The 22,006-nt window shown below is 46.3% G+C and overlaps 1 protein-coding gene across 1 annotated transcript; it reads left to right on the top strand.

Moving 5' to 3' along the window:
- Positions 1-2,576: 2,576 nt before the first annotated feature.
- On the top strand, positions 2,577-3,851 carry LOC310950867 (protein rapunzel-like; the record flags this gene model as incomplete). Its single annotated transcript, XM_083918882.1, has 2 exons — positions 2,577-3,070; positions 3,161-3,851. 2 exons carry the CDS (start codon positions 2,577-2,579, stop codon positions 3,849-3,851), a joined length of 1,185 nt encoding a protein of 394 aa, XP_083775008.1.
- Between the last annotated feature and the right edge of the window lie 18,155 nt (positions 3,852-22,006).

Raw genomic sequence — 22,006 nt, 5'->3', positions numbered from 1 at the left:
TGGGGGTGAGGGAGGTTGAGCCTGCGCGCTCACAGGGCGCGTCGTGTGCGCACGGATGAGGGGGATGTGGGGTTTAACCTGATCCCCATAAAGTCTTTTAAATCATGAAAAAACAGCATTTATATAGATTTTAAATCAGATTCTAACACCGCTCTATTTAGGCTTTAATGGTGACAGAGTGAGGCCGAGGTGACACACAGCTGCAGGTATAAATAAACTGTGTGGCTCCCTCTACATTAACAGGACAGATCCTTAATCTTGCTCCAAACCCAAAGGTTGAGGGTGTATTTCCAACCACAGCTGCGCGTGCGTGTGCGTGTGCGTGTGAACCGCACCTCCATGTATGATTGAGCTGCAGATGTGGTGAAAATAAACATGATCACACTACATCAATGTATCAAAGGTTGTTTAGACATTAAAAAAGACAAAACGCAACCACAGTTTCCAGATCATCGTCTTACCTCAAGTTTGGATCATTTATATTCAGTGACAGGAGCAGGAGCACAACATGGGGATGAGACGTTTGCGCAAAGTGCGCAAGAGACAGCTCGAGGATATCTTGGAAATGATGCAAAAAAGGTTTAAATTCAACTCCGATGTGTAGAGAAGGGACTGGATCTTCCTTCCACGGTGACACGGAGACTGAGAGGAAAATGGAAGCGAGCACATATTTCACCTCTTGCAGTTTGTGTCTGTCTATACCCCCCCCCCTCTCTCTCTCTCTCTCTCCCTCTCTATCTCCCTCCTCTGCAGATACTGAGTGCGCATTTCTTCCTCCTTTGTGGATCCTGTCTTTGGACCCTCCTCAGTTCCACGGTGGATCAGAGAGCAGTGGGGATTTTCTCAAACTTGAAGCAAGAAGAAAGAAAAAGAAACAAACTCGTGTGCAGCTGTCGGAGCTCATCAGGAGTGAAGGAGCAGCAGCAGCAGCGTCCTTTCGTTCAGGTACAGAACTACTCTGTTATTCCAAGAATGGCATGAATGTCCTCATCTTCCCTCAGAGGGGGTCGAAATGCTCTAAGGTGTGTCCGGGGCTCTCAGGGGATGCGTGCGTAAAATGCCGGTTGCCGTTGCGCATTCCTTTCTGGGTGCGCAGGTGCAGTTACACAGGTGCAGTTTGGACACATGACACCCTTTTGTATTTAAATTGTGCCCTTTGTCCATATACTATTTATGCATTTGGTCATTTACATGCCATTGCTTGTTTTCCCTTCTTCATTATAAATGCAGAAAACAGCATTTCCAGATACGAATTAACAAAATGAATGTTGGTGTTAATGTTTGGAGGACTTGGTGACGCAGCCTCTGTGATCCACCCAGAGACAAACATGTGAACAGAGGGGAGGTCATTCGTCTGCGGCAGGTTGCAGCAAGGATGAGAGGGGGTTTTTTAAACACGGTTCGGCCTTGGTCTGCTCGGCTCGGCTCTGAAATGAGTCATACGCAGAGCCAAGGGCGTCCTGTCGCCCCCACTTTGTTTACATGACATCATTACCTGCACTGGGTTTTGTACATCCTCCATTTGAGCCTGACGTCATTTTCCTTCATGTTTATCTCCTGAAATTACAAAAAAAGCAGAGATTTTAACATTTGTGGCAATCATTTTTCTCCATTGATGTTTTATTTTCTCTATGAAGTAAGAAGTTTGGCTGTTTCACGCCTTGTTTAGTCTGAACAACACTTTTAAATGTAAATGTAAAATAAATCCTCCATTGGGGACAGTAAGCAGAGAGCGTTCGGCCCTTTTGGATAAAAAATGACTCAAACTTGCAGATGAATTGTCTCTCAACTGACGACTAATCCTCTCAGCTGCAGAATCTATGTGGTCTCATGGGAGGGCGTATAAATAGCACGCCACTTTTCATGACTTTCATGACTTTTCGCGTGCATGTCTACGCATATTAAGCTTTTCGCGTGTCATTTAACGCCCGTAGTTCCCCAGGGTTAGGGTTAGGGGTTAGGGTTAGGGTTAAGGGTTAGGGGTTAGGGTTAGGGTTAGGGGTTAGGGTTAGAGGTTAGGGTGAGGGCATTTTACGCCCGTTATTTCAGCCATCCTTCACATGAAATACTGATTTAAAAACAACCCTCTGACAGAAAGCTCCACCACTTCGTATGGGTTTTCCCTCAATGACATTTGTGCGTCAAATGACAACGCCATCTCTGCACTATACAAGTCAATTGAGACTACATGGCGTGAAATGACACGCAAAAATCATGACATGCGTTGTAAGTATGTCACCAATGTATTTCATAACCAGGAGGAACCTTTATGTTTATACTAGTGTGTGTTTTGTGAAAAATGAGCTCCTAACCACAAGAGATCAAGGTTCTTTAATATTATTATATTTGGTAAATAACTGTGTTAAGTTGCTCTACTACACAAATAACTATATTTTTTCTTGTGAAATAGTAAATAAAGGGCGGAAGAGGTAGATTAGAAATTATTCAAATGAAACAATCTGAGAAATTAAGAGAGAAAATCCCTTTTTGGTTGAACTGATCACAGCATTTAGAGCTACACAGCCTGTAAAAAGGGCTGCTTGACCACCAGACTTTGTCCCTCTGTGTCCCAGAACATGACCAGTTCATTGGAGAGGGTCGTGGCCCAGAAGAAGGAGGCCATCGAGGCGGTGATGGACATGTTTGAGAAAGGGGCCGAGGTGTTGGCGAGCGCTGTGGGAGAGCTCTTCCCCCTCTGCGAGGCCGCCGCTCCGGTTCTCCGCCTGGCTCTAGACAACGTCCACAGCAAAGAAGTCTTCTACGTCAAAGAGCAGTTCCTGACGGTGCGCAACAAGCTCGACGTGCTCTCCACCCAACTGGAGGACATCGACCGCGAGATCAAGAAGGGGAGACTGGACTCCCAGTACTTCTCAGTGGAGGAGAACATCAGGAACCAGTTCCGTAAATACATGGACATCTTGGAGGCGAAGCAGCAGTTCAAGGAGGTGAAGACCAGGCTCTTCGTGGAGCATTTTGCCAAAACTGGCGGAGAGAAGAACCTGTTGGTGCTGTATGACGCTCTGATGGGGACCAACAGCTTCGGAGAGTCCGTTTTAGAGGTGGTCGAGAGGTAAATGGTTAGATTCCTTATATTATTGCTTCTCATGTGCGTGTCGTTGACCCCGTTATCACAGCAGGTGTGGTTCCTCTGTTTTTGCAGGTATGTAGCGAGGAACCGCCGTCTCCTGGAAGATTTCTGCGTCCGCATGAAGGAGCTCCTCTGTTTGGGGCTTATCGCTCTGCTGGGCCACTGTGCCTTAACCCGGGGCCAAGAGGAAGAAGACGACAAAATTCAAGAGTGGAGCAGCAAAATTGAAGAAGTAGAGTCCAGGATGAAGACAACCATCCAGTCCTGTATCGCCGCCTTCCCGGAGCAGGCTAAATTAGACGCCCAGCGCCTCCTGCAAGAAAAGGACGAAGAGAACCTGCAAGACGCGACTCAGCAGCTTCTCGAGTTCTTGGTGAAAAAGTACGATTGGGTCAGCTGGTCAGTGCGGCTAATCAACCACTCGGGGAGCACCTACCGGAACTGGCGAGCGGGCGAGCACTTTCACCACGTGGCGGGGCAGAACTGGTTCGAGGTGCTCCAAGTGAACGGCATCAACCTGGTGGTGTCGTACAGCACCAAACCTCAGCCGGTGCCCCGCGACTGCATCCGGCAGGTGATGGAGAGCCAGGGCAAGAAGGGGAACGCCCCGGCGGTGGTGGAGGTGCTGGAGAAGCAGCTGTGCGGGTTTGTAGTTCACGCCGTCAGTCGCCATAAGGAGTCTGCAGCCGCGTGGAGCTTCCCTGAAGACTGCCACTACTGGGAGAGGCACAAGAACGTGGCGGTGTGCGTGCACTCGGAGTAAAGCTGATAAAGATTTTAGGGTTTTACAGCAGAGGACTTTAAATTGAGACAGCATGGATTAGCGTTGTTGGTCTATCTGTGAGACTGAGCAAAGAACATTTAGATTTACCTTAAACGAAAATAATAACTGGGGGATGCACCGACCCAATACCCGATCGTGTCGAGTGTTGATGGGTGCACAACATTGTCTTATTCACCAGTACTTACAATACCTCCATGATAACTCAGATACCACTCACAGTTAAGACGTGTACGGTCAGTGGAGGAGGAACTATTCGGATCATTTACCTTCATAAAAGTACCAAAAATACTCCATTACATGTAAAAGTCCTGCCTTAAAAATCATACCTACTGTATTTGACGTATTATCAGTGAAATGTAATTTATTTTCTGACCCGTAGACTATAAATACTATATGTAACATTCTTAGATTGTTGCAACTGATGCATCAAAAACATTTTTATGTCGTAGCTGTTTGAGGCGGAGCTTTAGCTGCCTTTTATATAAAGTAAGGTAGTTTAACCCAGTGGTTTCCAAACCAGGAGTGTGAAGGGACACAAGATGAATCTGAGGGGCCGTGAGATGTTAAATGTGACAAGAATGAAGAAAATACAAAGTTGTGCTACACCCTTTTGTAGTTTCGTTAAAACCCGGCTGTTTTTATTAAACATCGGATCATTTTACATCTTTGGGCCTCAAACTGTAATTTAAATTAAACCATAAGGGAATGAGTCCTGACCCCAAGTGAAGGAGTTCAAGGACCTCTGGATCTTGTTCACGAGTGAGGGGACGATGGAGCGTGAGTTTGGCCGGAGAATCGGAGCAGCGGGGGCGGTGCTGCAGTTGCTCTACCGCACCGTTGTGATGAACAGAGAGCTGAGGAAGGCAAAGCTCTGGATCTACCGGTCAATCTTCGTTCCTACCCTCACCTGTGGTCATGAAAGCTGGGTCAGGACCCAAAGAACCAGGTCGAGGGTACAAGCGTCTGAAATGTGTTTCCTCAGGAGGGGGTCTGGAGTCTCCCTTAGAGAGAGGGGGAGAAGTTCAGCATCCGTGAGGAACTCGGAGTAGAGCCGCTGCTCCTTTGCGTTGAAAGGAGCCAGTTGAGGTGGTTCAGGATCATCTGGTAAGGATGAACCCTGGGCGCCTCCCTAGGGAGGTGTTCCAGGCACGTCCAGCTGGGAGGAGGCCTCGGGGAAGACCCAGGACCAGGTGGAGAGATTAGATCTCCACACTTGCCTGGGAACGCCTCAGGATCCCCCAGTTAGAGCTGGTTAATGTGGCCCGGGAAAGGGAAGTTTGGGGTCCCCTGCTAAAGCTGCTGACCCCGAGACCCGACCCCGGATAAGAGGCTGAAGATGAGATGAGAGAAGTGTGTTTCGTGGAACTAACAGAGACATCTAAGATTTGACAAATGGGCGCCGACTAGCTTCTTCTTTCTTGTTAGGAGTAAAAGACCAAAAGGTTGGGAACCACTAGTTTTATCTTGAATATATTTCATTTCATAAGCTTCAATCTTCATAACAGCACTAATATTATTATTATTATTATTATTATTATCACTATTATTATTGGACCCGACTGTCCAGTCGATGTATCAGTATCAGGAGAAAACATCATCAGATCGGTGCATCCCTATCAGAAACATCGTATTTCAGATTGTTTAAATAATTAATTCACAAATGCACTTTTTATTTTAGACATTAATGTAAATTGTTTTCATGTTTACTATCGACTGAATGCATATTTCCTACTAATAACTGTGTCTCAATCTAGGCTCTCTATGAGTCATGTATGCGTTACTAACCTCGTTGTGTCTGGGACCGTTCACACTCACTGTGCTGTGTATAATAACAGGAAGTGTGTATGCTTTTACCTCAGATGCATACAGTAATAATCCAGTCTCCCATGAGAAAGGGTCTGTGCACCTACAGCGCTGGAGAGGCGGTTCTGCTGAGGCTGCAGCTACTGAGCTGCGTTCCCGTTTTGTCTGTGCTCAGCAGGCTGGCCTACATAACTCTGGTGGAGGGGGACGGAGGGGGATGGAGGGGGACGGAGGGGGACGGAGGGGGACGGAGGTTACTCTTTCAGGCGTGGAAAACAAGAGGCTTGGAGTTTGGCACTGGAGCGGCGACAATGTGCCTTGTGTTTCAAACACACTCAAACCCGTCCAGCCGAAAGGACACCGCACCTCGCTGCTCACCGCTTCTGTGCCTATAATCGTGTCACGGATGAGACGTGATTTTGTCTGTAAGATTCAACATTTGTGTGTTTTATGTTTGTGACATTCAGTGAGAACAACGCCGTGTTGTTTTGCACTTCTCAGCCAAATGTTACGTGCTTTTTTTTACGATTTATGTAAAATTTTCTGTCTCTTTTTTGTTCATTTCAGAAAAAAACGACGTGATTTTTGACAGAAACTTTAAATCCTGACTCCCTGTGCATCCAGAGATTTACCCCAGGAAAGTGAAATATCACACACACACACACGCACAGGCACAGGCACACGTACAGACACACACGTGTTATGGGCTGTGTCTGTTTAAATCCACTGTTGTATGTATGTATGTATGTTATGTAGTTCTACTAAAACCACATCCGCTTCTATATTCACAACAAATCCTCTCATTAAAATCAGTGCATGATAAATGTGCATCATACTGTTTATGCTTTGTAACAATTAATGACCAAAAACAAAATGTTAATAGCTTTGAAAACAAGTATAATCTAATATATCTGCCTCTCTTTTCTTGTACAAATGTGATTTACGCAGCAGCGTTAGCGCCAGTGGCCATTAAAACAAGTCAGTGCAGCCTCAGCAACAGGCACTCCCACTAATTTCATTGATATTTACACATAAGTCAGCGTTTCCTGACCACGGCTCTGGTTTGATAGTCTATGAATAACCTCCGGCTGAGCTAATGTCCTGCAGACGAGCAGCAAAGTGCTTGGCTTAGCAGGATGGGATCGGGCGTAATGGGGAGTGGAGGTGCAGAGCGGGTGGAGACGGCCATCGTTTCATATCTCAGTGGATCTGGAGGGTCTCAAGCTGCTCGTAAATCCGGCCTGTCAGGATCCATCAAGTGCTCTGTGTAATATACAGCGCAGGGCGGGAGGAAGTGCACCGTCGCATCCTCTGAGGTTTCTGTGTCTTCGGGGGAAACGGCTGCTGGTGCGGGGATGAGGATACAATGACTGCGTTTAAACTGAAATAATGAGTTTGATGTTTGATAGACCAGCTTCTCTAAATCTCAGTGATTCACACGATGCATCTCCTTTGTTTCTTTTATACAAACGTTAAAGTAGTGACGGATGAAAAATCACCTTTTCCCAGGCAGAAAAAAAATACTCTTAATAACCAACATGGTGATTTTTACACTTCAATTCTGTATCTTCAAAGCAACTTCAGTCAAAAAGCAACTGGACTTGGTTATTTGTGTAGGAAGACGTTTCACCTCTCATCCAAGAGGCTTCATCAGTTCATGTACGCATCTGACCAGGCTGGGACTGGACCAGGACCAGGACCAGGCTGGGACTGGACCAGGACCAGGACCAGGACCAGGCTGGGACTGGACCAGGACCAGGCTGGGACTGGACCAGGACCAGGATCAGGATGGGACTGGACCAGGACCAGGACCAGGCTGGGACTGGACCTGGACCAGGACCAGGACCAGGACCCGGCTGGGACTGGACCAGGACCAGGACCAGGACCAGGACCAACATACGTGAACAGATATTATGACATATGCTGAGTTAAAGTCCCCCTATCATATCACCAAGGAGAAAGATGTGTCCTCAGAACAATGCAAAAATTAACATCTATACATTTTTTTTATAGTTTTCATCGCAATGTTTAAAAAAAAAAAACATGTGACAATATTTACGTCATTTAGGCGACACCGTGCGGTCTGATCCTCGCACGTTCGGATCATTTTTGCACTAAAGTTCTTGATAAAATTAGAAAATACTGAGTACTTTTCATTCGTCAGGTATTTAATTCAATTTAAGTACTTTAATGTAATTTATTTTATGTAATTTAAGTACATAAAATTAGGTTTTAGCAGATTATTCATGGGAAATACCACAAAACATGCTGTATCATGACCGATAGAGATATATGACCTGTATCAGGATAGATGATTTTGGCCGTGTTGAACTTACAGTACTGACCAAAAGTTTGGACACGACTTCTCATTCAATCTTTCCGACTGACTGACCTTCATTTCTTAAAGTGATGACGGCCGCTCGTTTTTCTTTACTTAGCTGTTTTTTTCTGCCATAACACAAATTCTAACAGTCTGTTCAGTGGGACCATCAGCTGTGTGTCCACCTGACTTCTGCACAACACGACTGATGCTCCCAACCCCATTTATAATGCAGGAAATCCCACTGATTGCACCCAACAGGGCACAGCTGTGGAGTGGAAACCATGTCAGGTGACCACCTCTTGAAGCTCATCGAGAGAACGCAGAGTGTGTGCAGAGAAACTAGAATATCAGGCGTTTTCAGTTGTAGTTCATATTTCTACATGTGTTAATCCATAGTTCTGATGCCTTCAGTGTGAATCTACAACGTCAGTAGTCATAAAAGAAAGGAAACTCATTGAATGAGGGTGAAGTCCAAACTTTTGGTCTGTCCTGTTCATGTAAACACTCTACAAACATCACTTTTCTTTAACTCATCGTTGATTCTGTTGCTGCAGCACGAAGGAGAATGCGTCACTGTCCATTTACTCAACACTGCACCTGCTACCTTGTTGGCACAAAGCCCGTTTATAATGAGAAACCCAGACAGGTGACTAACGCACTTTACCAGCTGTTCATAGTATAACAGTCCTTTAATCCTACGCTGAAAAAACACAAAACGTGGAGCAGACAGAAAGATGGGTGTGCCAGACGACGAGCTCAGTCTTCAAACACACCACAGAACCGGTACGAGAGAACAGACGACTGACACAACCACCGTCAACGCCACAAACACTGACACAACCACTGTCAACGCCACAAACACTGAAACAACCACTGTCAACGCCACAAACACTGACACAACCACTGAAACAACCGCTGAAACAACCACTGTCAACGCCACAAACACTGAAACAACCACTGTCAACGCCACAAACACTGAAACAACCACTGTCAACGCCACAAACACTGAAACAACCACTGTCAACGCCACAAACACTGACACAACCACTGTCAACACCACAAACACTGAAACAACCACTGTCAACGCCAAAGACACTGACACAACCACCGTCAACGCCACAGACACTGAAACAACCACTGTCAACGCCACAAACACTGAAACAACCACTGTCAACGCCACAAACACTGAAACAACCACTGTCAACGCCACAAACACTGAAGCACTCGCTGCAACAACAGGCCTGTTCGCCTGCTAGAGTTTACTTAAATAAAACTAATCCTTATCTCCTCATTTTACCCTTTTAATCCAGTGTGGTGCGCGTATTTGGATGCTGATTTCTACATTATCACCAGGAGCGTTAAGTATTTTTTAAGGCTTGTCTCGTGGAGACATGGAGAGCAGCGTTGGCAGCTCGTACTGTAGCCACTGGATTCATTAGTGGTTGTGTGGGCTCTGCCTGGGTAACAACTATTGATCCAAGAGGCTCTTCCCCTGCATAAAAGGCTCCGGCTGTGGTAGCACGTCAATCCCGACTGTCATTATGGGAAGACTAAGGCATCTGTTTACCGAGGAGATCGACGGCGTCCATCTTGTGCCGCAGGAGCCAGAGGCGGCTTGTCTTGTGGTTGAAAGGAGGTTAAAGTGAGGTTTTCTGGATGAAAGAGTGAAATCTGGTGAGGGAATGGTACCAGGTGTAGTTTGCAGACAGAGGGCGCTATCAACATACAGATCTGCAGGCGATCGTGGTAATAACAGAACAAAGACATGATCTCTCAGCCTGTTGCTGCTGCTTTGAGAAACATTTGTAGAATTACCTTTAAGGGCATTTTTGTCAGTTAAAAATTAGAAAAGACAGCATTTCTTTTTGGGCTGTTTTATGCTTTTGTTCATTCTTGTCTTATGCTCTTATGCTTTTAGGTTCTAGTTCATGTTTTTAGCCTCTGTGATTTTATGCTTTTATGTTTTTAGCCTCCATATTTTAACCCTTTACTGTTTTAGGCAACAGTTTTTAATCTCCAGTGTTTCCTCAGGGGGCCTAAAGGATTGGGAGTTGTCTCTGGTCTGGCTGCGGGGGGTGCTGTCCTGTGGACAGTTCCAGCCCGGGCGACTAGAGGCCTCTGCACCTTGGTGCGGAGGCTCCTGTCTGCCCGGGTTTGGGGTGGTCTCTGTGGCGGTGCTCCCTGTGACCTTGGACTGGGATCTCTCCCGGTGTCTCCCCCCAAAGGGAGCTTCCTCTAGCCTCCTCTGTACCTCAGGTCTCGCTGCCCGTCCATGTCTCTGTAGTGACAGCTAGTGTTTGTGTAGGTGTGAGTGTGTGTGTCTGTGTCTCTGCGTGGCTGTGTGTGTGTGTGTCAGCGTGGCTGTGTGTGTGTGTGTGTGAACGTCTCTGTGCATGACTGTGGAAGGGTTCTTTTCACTTTCTTCTGCTGGTTTTATTTGATGTTTCTCTTTTTCTGTTCATCTCTGTAACTCGGCACTTTGCGATACTTTCTGTATGAAAAGCACCAAATAAATAAATAAATAAAGGTTGATTTGATTCATTTAGAGTTAAAAGCTTCACTCACTTCAGAGCTTCTATACACAGTGGAAGTGGAAGTGATCGCAGAGTCACGTCACTGTTGATCACTGATTTCTATCATTTACCAGAAAACTAACTGGAAGCAGAGGTTTCCCCTTTTCTCTGCGGGGACTTCAGACTATGACCAAAATCAAAAAGCCGTCATTATGTAATTCTGGAAATAATAAAGTGATTACATCCCTGCAAGAAAAAAAAGAAAGTACTTCCAGTTCATCAAACCTTTTTCCAGCCTCTCTAAATGTTCTCCCTTCCATCAAGCTGAACCTCCTCGTCTCCGAGAGGAGATAGAAAGCCAATATCAATATTTCATAAACAAATGCAACCCTGGATGGAGGCTAGCGTCAGAGTGGCCCTGGAGGGGAGAGTCGATCAATGGTAGGATCGCTCTGTCCGCTGCTGTCTGCCAATCCGCAGGCGAACACAGAATAATGCTATTACCCATGAGTCGGAGCAGCGTATCGACCGGCCGGCTGCTCTCTGAGTGGACTAATCCAATAAAAAGCATTAAAACATTTGTTCAGTGACACACTGAGCCCAGGACTCAGGACCAGCCCACCTGGATGAAGACTTACAGGAGGTTTTGTAGACCTTTTTTAATGGTTTTGTAGTTATTTCATGTTAAAAACGCCCTAGCGTCATGAAGAAAAGGTCTGCACACTGCATGCAAAAGTTTATACTGAAAACCTTTCCATCCAGGATCTTTGTCAGGTCAGATGAATCTGACATGATTTTGAAAGTAAGATATATGTTTGATCATGACCCAAAGAACCAGGTCGCGGGTACAAGCGGCCGAAATGTGTTTCCTCAGGAGGGGGTCTGGAGTCTCCCTTAGAGAGAGGGGGAGAAGTTCAGCATCCGTGAGGAACTCGGAGTAGAGCCGCTGCTCCTTTGCATTGAAAGGAGCCAGTTGAGGTGGTTCAGGATCATCTGGTAAGGATGAACCCTGGGCGCCTCCCTAGGGAGGTGTTCCAGGCACGTCCAGCTGGGAGGAGGCCTCGGGGAAGACCCAGGACCAGGTGGAGAGATTAGATCTCCACACTGGCCTGGGAACGCCTCAGGATCCCCCAGTTAGAGCTGGTTAATGTGGCCCGGGAAAGGGAAGTTTGGGGTCCCCTGCTAAAGCTGCTGCCCCCGAGACCCGACCCCGGATAAGAGGCTGAAGATGAGATGAGATGATGAGATAAAATCTACATTTCAAATTGAGGAAAGAAAAGCAGGAATAGCATTTTCTCACTGTACAATTCTCTCAAGGTGAAGTTTGCTGCGTTAGGATCAACAAACATGACAAATATGTCGTGTTAACTATTAGAAACTAATGCCGCCCTGTAAAATCTCCTACAGTATATTCAACATTTCCCTCGAGTAAAATAAAAGTATTAACAGCAAAATACAGTTCCTCTCAGATCGTTATATTATAACAGGAATCATTTTCCAATGCTTTGAAATATACACAGAATGCAGCTGGTTGAGGTCGGGCACAACTACTTTACATATTGGACACATATTGTTTTAATGAGTTGCACATGATCATATTTTAGCATTTGATTTGTTTGTAAAACATCAACCTGTAAATTAACTAGTAACTCCAGCTGCCAGAGAAATGTAGTGGAGTAAAAAGTACAACATTTCCCTCGTGGTAGAAGTAAAAAGTGGATTCAGTTTCAAATACTCAAGTACAAGTCCCTTTAATTTAAAGCCTAGCTAAGTGCAGTACTTGAGTAAATGTACTTAGTTACTTTCCACCACTGATCATGTGTTTAAACCTCTGGTAATTTAGCTAATATGCAACCACGAGCCACAACTAGCTTCTGTGCATTTTTGCAAGGACCATAAACAAAGCTGCTAGCTGCTAGCAGCTGACTACAGTAGCTTCCTCTGGTTAGCTTACAAGCTGCTCGAGTTGTACGCGCTAACTCAAAAACCGGACAGAAGGTGTGTGTGCTGACTGAAGAGTGTTCGATGGACGGTTTTACCTGGAGATGCAACCAGGTGTTCAGTGAAGGCTTCCAAAAATGGCCGCCACAGACCCGGTTCATGCTCTTCAGGGTGTTTTACAGAAGCTGCAGCAAAACCCTCCTTATATACACAACACACAAACAAGATGGCTGCCCGTTTGTCAATTATCCAATGAGAGCTAAGGCCGGCCCCTACAGGATGCAGCTCCACCACACTGAAATTTCAAACTAAAAGCACGCAACAACATGTTACACTGTTGAATTGTTGGGTCTCTGTAAATCATGAATAAGTCACAGAGTGTGGTCTTTACCTACTCTGTAAAGTGTCCTGAGATCACTTTGGTTATGATTTGGCACTTTAAATAAAATTGAATTGAATTGAATTGAATTAAAGTGAAGCTTGTGCATAGTAAATGTTATGAAATGGGCCATTCGGCATAAAGAGAACTTTTACTTTTGGGGCTTCAAGATGCTAAAACTCTCACTTAAGTAACATGCATGCTGTGGTATTGATACTTTTACTTAAGTGAGAGATCTGAGTAGCTTCTTCTTCCACTCTCCGAACATGTTTGTTGTACCTTAACCTGCTGTACATATCTGTAGAGGACCTTCGTGTGTGTGAACGTCTGGGGAATCCATCTGTCACTAAAGCTTTTAAGTGGAAATCCACCGGGTGGTAAACACGTGCCTTAGCCATCTGCATCTGCAGCGCCTCAAACTTTCCCTCCTGTTTTCCAACGCTTCCCTTTCTTCTCTGGTGCCATCGCTGTGTGCATTCCCCTCTTCAAGGCCCCATGTTGCTCCTCTCAACCCCCCCCAGCACTGTTGTAGTCTAACCCCTGCACCAACACACACACAGTCAGATTCCTTTCTCCCTCTTTTGCAGCAGGTCGTCCTCCACCGTCACCCTGACCTTTACTTCGCTCACTCTCTGTTTCTGCTGCTCACCCCTCCTGACTCTCCTCATTTATAATCTCAAGCTCTTTACCTGTCTGTCTGACATCTCCCATTCTTTCTTTAATGTAGGGTAAACGTCTCCAACAACTCCTCTGTGTTCTGTGTTCTGCAAAAAGAAAAAGGAACTTAACATATTTTAGTGATCTGGAAACAATAATGAGTGGAAGTTACCAGACTGTCGGGGATTTTGAGAATGTCTTGGATTATTTTCGTCAGCCGACTGAAAGCAGGAAAGGTTTTGTATTTTAAAAGAAACCTTATTATGTTTTAACTAAAACCTTCTTTAGTTTCATTTGTGAACAAAACGAGTTAGTGATGTGAGCCTGGTTGTGAAACACTGATGGGGGAGGTGGAGTTGTGGATGAAAACCCCGAGAGATTGGGAGGTGAATGAGTAAAAGCGTGAGAAAGAGGAAATGCCACGTCACACAGAGTCATTGCCTTCAGTGGGTTAATCCTTCACAATCTGCAACAAATCCTCATGAGAACATCAACAAACACAGAGGATCAGATGCAGGGGTGGACTTCATGATTTAAAGGCTCAAGGCAAATACTAACATGGGCCCCTCAGAGTCTGGACTCTGTTTCTGTAAAAACAGACACAAGTTGACGCAGGAGTTGAACTGTCTTGACTGAGAATAGTGCAACAGAACTGAATACAGTCTTAGGGCGCACTCCCACTGTGCGTCCGTCCCGTGCTCCGGGCTTTAGGGTCCTTGTCCCCCCCTCCAGGCCCGTTTGTACTCACACTACCTGGGCCTCGGAGAATGCTTCTTGCTGCCTATATGTCATCACGCCGTAACACGTCACACGCATTGATGACGTCATGGCGATGCGTGGCTTTGTTTCCAGATCTTTCCGTAGACCTCAGAGTTTTTGTGCGTCTTGTCGACTGTTTTTGAATCTTTTCATCGACCAAATCTGCAGTAAACACTCCACCTCCGCATCACACCAACGTGAACCTTTCGCCGCCATTGTTTGAAATGTCCGTGCATGGTCCCTCCTTCTTTTTCCTACGTCCCAACAGGCGCACAGGAAATGACCTCAGAACCGCCGTAGGCCTTGTGCTCGCACACGTGCACACGCTTGCGCTCGTACACGTGCAAATGTGCTTTACTAAAGCCCACCTCTCCCAAACGGGCTGTGGACGGCCAGTTGGCTGCAGCTAGGCGCGGTGCAGTTGCACTCACACTGGTCAAATTAACTAGGCTTTACCTGTAAAACCTGTTTGGGCACGGTACGGATGGACAGTGGTAGTGCGCCCTTAGAGAACACCGTTTTCATGTGGTGTCAGCGCAGATAAACTCACTCCAAAGTGGGGGATTGAACAGTTGCTAATTTTCCATTGTGGCATTGACACGATTTACTCCTAAACAGAAAAAAAACTCACTTGCACCTCCTCCTTTAGACTAATGACAGTGCTTTACATGTATTATGGGCAGGCCTGTTCTGCCCTCTGCTGGACGACGCTGAGACGCAAAACACCTCTTTACTTCATTGTTGTGATTTGGAATTTGAATATCCATGTCACAATGAACAACAGTTCAGTAATTCAAGACAGAAGGCCAAATAATTGTCATTTGTTTCCTTTTAGGCTTTTCACATCTTCCATATTTCCTCCATATTTCCTTATCAGTATGTCCTGCATTATTTGCCTTTGGCCCTGAGTAACAGTTCAAAAAAAGCTAATGTTTGTTGCTCAGTGGAAGAGTGGGTCGTCCTCCATTCGAGAGATGGGTGGTTCGATCCACACCTCCCCTGGTCCACATGTCGAAGTGTCCTTGGGCAAGACACTGAACCCTGAATTGCTCCCTGTGCTGCGCATGGGTGTGTAAATGTGGTGTGAATGGTTAGATGAGATGGTCTGTAGACGTCCACTGCCATCAGTGTGAATGTCTGTGTGAACGGGTGAATGTGACAAACACTGTGAAAGCGCCTTGAGTAGTCAGAAGACTAGAAAGGTGCTTTATAGTACAAGTCCATTTACCATAACAGCAGATGTGCAGCAGTGCACTGTTTGTTTAAAACACATTTTATCACAACTGAAAGGAATATTTCATCCGGTCCAGAGTCAGAACGGAGAGCTGAGGTGGATGTCAGAGGAAACGGAGATCACTTAAAACGCGGAGCATCAGATTCCTTAAGTGTGTGTAGGAGTCCACTCTGTGACTAACATAGTGTGGTTTCCAGAAGAAGCAACGCTATAATTTTAGGAGGAGGCCTGAGGGATGATGATGTGTGACCTCAACATTCAGGGACGTTCTGGGAGTTTCGCCCCAAGCAGGAGTATAAATAGCCCCCCAGGTTTATTTGTCTGTCCACAAAACCATTAGTGACTTACAGATGTAATTGCTGTATTGATCTGTAAAACACGTCCTACCCTCTGTATCAAGCCTCAGCCTGTCTCTGTAGACGGAGCGGCTTCCTCAGTGGAAGCATCTAACCGCTGTACATTTATATTGTGGAAATAAAACTAGTTGTTTAACATAATTATATTTATATTCAAGTATTTTACCTTCTGTTGTATCTGCGTGCAGCACAAAAATCAAACCTAGAGGCCTTTTTTGGAAGCGTTCGGTAAATCAGAAGTACGACAATATGATTAAACAAAATGTCTGCCAGCGAGAGTAATTGGATTTCCAATTTACATGGAGCTTGAAGGTGGTTTGACTCACTTGTGTAAGGGCAAAGATGGAGTCAATAATTTGCCTTCTCCCAGCCTCTGAACCTTTATCTGCTTCCTCAGATCTAACCTGAGTTTGTATTGATCTCGAGGAGAGACAGATGGGCTCGTATCTGTCGGCCTCTTTGCTGCCGGAGTCATTGTTGCGCATACAGATCGTTGGTGCGTGACTCAGACTGGCCAAAGTTCAGCTGAGTGATGGATCGTGAGCAAACTGTACACAGAGACTCAATAAAAGGAGGGTTTGGAAGAGATAAGTGACAAAGTGTCGGTCCAGGATACTGTAAATTTAACAATGCTAACCATTAAAGTGGTAATTATTGAGTCACCTGCTGTATTTGACATCATTGTTTGTTTTTTTTAGAAGGGAATAACTTTAATATTTCATTCATTCATCTTCAGCCTCTTGTCCCTGTCGGGGTCGCGGGGGGCTGGAGCCGATCCCAGCTGACATCGAGCGTGAGGCGGGGTCCACCCTGGACAGGACGCCAGTCTATCACAGGACACATAGAGACGAACAGAGACAGACAACCATTCACACCTACGGGTGATTTAGAGTCATCAATGAACCGAACACCTGCACGTCTTTGGACTGTGGGAGGAAACCGGAGAACCCGGAGAAAACCCACGCAGACACGGGGACAACATGCAAACTCCACACAGAAGGGCCCCAGCCGGGATTCAAACCAGTAACCCTCTCGCTGTGAGGAAACAGTGCTAACTACCACACCACTGTGTCGCCAATAACTTTAATAATCCATTAAAATTGCCCCTTTAGTCATTTCCAACTGACACCTGTTGGCATTAAGACAAGGATTTACAACCTACTGCCAAAGTTACAGCACAAGATAAGCAATGAACAGTCAGTGAAGAGGAACTGACAGCAGCTCTGTCACTTTTGTTTTCCATGAAGCCGTCCTTGAAATGAACTAAGGAAGCACTTTCCCTCTGTCGCTGCCCTCCCTTGACTTCTTTAAACCAGTCTGTCACCGAACACCATGTTCCCTGTGACCTGGAAACATCTGCAGAGGAGAGGAGGAGGGCTGACGTTACTGAAAACACCACCTCCAAGCCAAAACTACGGACTGTCAAAATACAGTGTACGCTGACGTTCTGGGTTGTGTTGCTTCATAACAAAAAGTCCCCGAAGGACAAATTTAGACTCAAAGAATAACTGACATGACTCAGTTGGCAGAGTACATGTGTCAGCGACATGATGGCTGGCAATGTTCGTTGTTCCACCATTTTTCAGACTTAGATGTCTCAACAATGATTGGATATTTTGGAAATGTTGTACAGACATGCAGCGTCCCCAGAAGATTAATATTAATGTCTTTGGTGATCACCTGCATTCTCAGCTAGTGTCACTACTTCATTGAACTTCTTAGTGAAATGTATCAACAACTCAAATCTGATTGGTTGCAAAGACATTTGATGCTAGCAGTCATGTCCCAAGTGGGAGGGATTTTAATAACTTCCATTTACTTCTAGAACCATCAACAAGTCAAAATTGTATATTAATAAGAATAATAAACACCTGCGAAACAAATGACATTACGCTCAGCTGTGCTTTAATGCTGATTAGCAAATGCTAGCGTTGTCATTGAGAATCATGGGTTCACAGGGTTAGGGGCTAGGTTAGGGTTAGGGTTAGAGGCAGAGTTAGGGGCAGAGTGCAGGGTTAGGGGAAGAGTTAGGGGCAGGGTTAGGGGCAGAGTTAGGGGCAGAGTTAGGGTTAGGGTTAGTGGCAGGGTAAGGGGCAGAGTTTGGGGCAGAGTTAGGGGCAGAATTAGGGTTAGGGTTAGTGGCAGGGTAAGGGGCAGGGTTAGGGGCAGAGTTAGGGTCAAAGTTAGGGGCAGAGTTAGGGGCAGAGTTAGGGTTAGGGGCAGGGTTAGGGGAAGAGTTAGGTGCAGAGTTAGGGGCAGGGTTAGGGGCAGGTATAGGGGCAGGGTTAGGGTCAGAGTTAGGTGCATGGTTAGGGGCAGAGTTAGGGGCAGAGTGCAGGCTTAGGGGCTGGGTTAGGGGCAGGGTTAGGGTTAGGGTTGGGGGCAGGGTTAAGGGCAGAGTTAAGGGCAGGGTTAGGGTTAGGGGCAGAGTTAGGGGCAGAGTTAGGGGCTAGGTTAGGGTTAGGGTTAGGGGCAGAGTTAGAGGCAGGGTTAGGGGTAGAGTTAGGGGCAGGGTTAAGGGCAGAGTTAGGGGCAGAGTTAGGGGCTAGGTTAGGGGCAGGGTTATGGGCAGGGTTAGGGGCAGAGTTAGGGGCAGAGTTAGTAGCAGAGTTAGGGGTAGGGTTAGGGGCAGAGTTAGGGGCAGAGTTAGTAGCAGAGTTAGGGTCAGAGTTAGGGGCAGGGTTAGGGGCCGAGTTAGGGGCAGAGTTAGGGGCAGAGTTAGGGGCAGGGTTAGGGGGGAGTGTTAGATTCTGTGGAATTCAGCACTAATTGTGGAAAAAATAACAGACTGGGGAACATAGGTACGCTCCCGTGAGATGTTAGCATGCTGATGTTAGCATTTAGCTCAAAACACCACCGTGCTTAAGAGCAGCCCCTCAGAGCCAGACTCTTTTCCCCCGATCAGAGAGAGCACTAACATTTTCGTTGAAGCCTAAAAACATTTTTAAAAAGTAGCTGCAGGGACAGACAGCTTTTTAATGCCAGGTGTGAACGTGGTGTAACACCGATGACTCTTCATGTAGCGTTTTAAATGTTTTTGGATCGTTTTGATGCGGACGTATCAAACATTTGCACCATCACGGCGCTGCGATGTTCACCCTCATCAAATCTCACACTGTGGCAGCGAGAGCAGAAATACATTCATGACATATTCACAGCTCCAAAAGGAAAAGGAGGCCACGCTGCACTGATGTTATCTCATTAGTTTACTAAATAATGGTTCAGCAAGTCTCGCAAGCACTCCTGAACACACCACCTCTGTCATTCAAATCAACGCAGTTAAGAGGGAAATGTTAAGAGGCGATAATCTGCGCACGGACCAACTGTTTGGGGCCTCAGGCAGTATCCCACCATCAACCATCCATTACACAAGGACATCATTTTCATTTATTCAAAGGACCCGTCACTCCTGCCCACATTTAGTTTCCCATGGGAGTAAAATCCGGCATGACGGGTACTTAATCCCGACTCTCCCACTAACAGCTTTCTATATATGAAGCAATCCTTCACTACACTGATGTAATGCTGAAGTGAGAATATATGAGAGCAAATGTTTGCACAAGCACATGTGACTTTTATTTGACTACAACATCTTCCTGGTTTAAGCTGCCACTTACAAAGGAAATGGTTTCCCACAACTATTTATGCCGTACAGGTTGGGCAATTGGCATTAAACGCTAGTCTGAGCAGGTCATCAACATTTCTCATGTCTTTGTTTAAGGCTCTGCCAAAAGTGAGTCTTGTTTTTCAGGCTGAGCATCTTTATTTCCATCTTATTTTCTTAGTGTGAACGATTCAAATCTCTTCAGTAGAAGTGCGTTCTCCTGGGTCTTAATTAGTGCCACTGACGTTACCCAGAAAGTGCTGCGTTTGTTCTGCAGTGGGATGAGCCGCTGGGGGCTTTTACTGTGAACTGAAGAGACATCTTGTGGTGAGGGGAAACACTAGCCATTGACCAAGGTCAAAGAGATAAAACATGGTCAAAGCAGGAAGCCATTAATCATTTCAGCTCCCAATGACAAAGACGGCACAACCCTCTGTTACTGGATTCTGCTATTAGATTTAATGTCATGATGTGAAAATCTCCAAAAAGAAACTGAAAAGCTCGTTTATTTTAACAGATGTAGATTCAGGATGCAGCTGCAGTTCACAGATAACTGCTGCACTCGGATCTCTTCATGCATCGTCATGCAAATATCACTCATCAGCGAGGAACGCAAGACTCACCAGAACATGTTGCTGTAGTGCAAAAGTGCATTTATTCATATTATTGGTGATTTTGACATTCTCTTGCACACCCTGCGGTACTCTTCAGGGATTTCATCTTCAAAGTCCTGATAGAAGCAGGGCTTCACAGGGGAGAGCTTGGGAAAAGGCGGCCAGTTGTTTGCTTTAACACCGGTGTTGAGCGCTGAGCGCTGAGTCTCCGGCCCGGCTCTGTATCTCCCGCTCCTTCCGCTCCAGCTCAGCCGCTTTCCTCTCCAGCTCCTCCTGCTGTTTGAACAAGTTAGCCTGGCCAGAAGCTGCATTTGCTTGCATGTTCAGCTCATGTTTCGTAAATGCCAGCTTCATCCTGATCAATGCACGCATCAAAAAGAAGACATAACACTCTCGTCTAACTCTTTAATACACAAAATCATGGAAGAGATTAGTTCAGCTTGTCCAACGTGCTGAGTGGACGCCTGCTGAGTGAAGCCAGACAACAACAGCCAGATGAACACCTCGTTCCTCAGCTGGCCGTCATTATCTCAAACACTTCACCCGTGTTTCCACCTGAAACCACAAACAACAAAGGCACAACGTCTCGACAGAGTCAGCACTTTTCCATTTATGCAGCAGCCATTTCGTCTTTAATAGGCCATGTTGTTTGTTTGTTTCCAAGCTCCAAATGCCGGGCCGTTGATGTGTGTGTACTTTACAGACATGAGTTAAACGCAGCTCTTTAGAAAGAGTATTCTGGAAAACAAACACCCACAGAAAGCAAGTGAGCTCCTCCAGCTGATGGGCGTCACATCCAGGCCTCAACGTTGTGTTTACCGGCATCGGCCTGCGCCTCCCCGTCACGCCACATACCGTTGAGTCCCTGCGAAAGCTACTCTCCACCTTCTGATGCTCCCAAGTGTGAGATCTGACAGAAGGACGAGACAGGAACAAGGCGGTGGCGGACGTGCTCGCCAAACCGTCCTCTGCTCGGCTGACCAGTATCAATTTGCTGCAGACATCCTTCCCTCCTCTTCCTGTTCCCGCCTCTTTATGATGCGTAAAAGAGGACGGCTGTGAGTGACATCGGGCTGCGTGTGTCACGGCCTGCTCTATAAAGCACAAAGGCCCACGAGTGAGCTCTGACTGTCATGGTGTGTACTCGGAGACACTGGCTGTCTTTCACTGGGCGACACTGTGACGGACTGAGTGGGGCGCCTGCAGGGCAAATGTCATCCCTCTTTGCAACGCTTGAATCCGTTAGCAGCACCAATGATCAGATTCAGAGGGAAATAGGTCACCACTCACAAAAATCATCTCAAAAGGCCTTTCTTGAAAACTAGTCTCAGCCCGCATGCACGATGGAATAAGGTTATATTTTGTTATTTAGGGCACCAACTTGCTGTGAATCCCAACTTGTTGCAGACAGACGGAGCTGAATTCGTCTGTGGAGCGTGCACAGTCTCACAGAAGTTAGAGGAACCAGTGCAGTGGCCATGGCAACCTTGTCCGAGCCGCAACAAGAGGGGTTTTGTCCATGCGGGCTACTTTGCTGAACCCTACTGCGACTGGTCTTCTTTTCATTCTCTTCTCACACACACACACACACACACACACACACACACACACACACACACACACACACACACACACACACACACACACACACACACACACAGACACAGAGAAAGAGAGAGACCAGTCTTTTTCTTCTCCTCTTAATTTTCCCAGGGTGCACGGTGTCCCTGCATGCGGAGTGTTTACGGGATGTTATCTGTGTCAGCGCCGGCCCCTCATCTCTCTGAGTGGGTTTCTGAGGAATGCTGGAACGGGGATGGAGGATTTCCAAAGGGGGAGTGACGAGAGAGACAGACAGACACTGGGAGAGAGGGAGAGAGAGAGAGAGAGAGAGAGGGAGGGAGGGAGAGAGTCTATATATACATCCCAGGGAGGCTGGTGCTCACAGGCA

Source organism: Echiichthys vipera (genome assembly GCF_963691815.1).
Source record: "Echiichthys vipera genome assembly, chromosome: 8".
NCBI lineage: Eukaryota > Metazoa > Chordata > Actinopteri > Perciformes > Trachinidae > Echiichthys > Echiichthys vipera.
The sequence above is the reverse complement of the archived record's forward strand: the minus strand, read 5'-3'. Positions and strand labels throughout refer to the sequence as shown.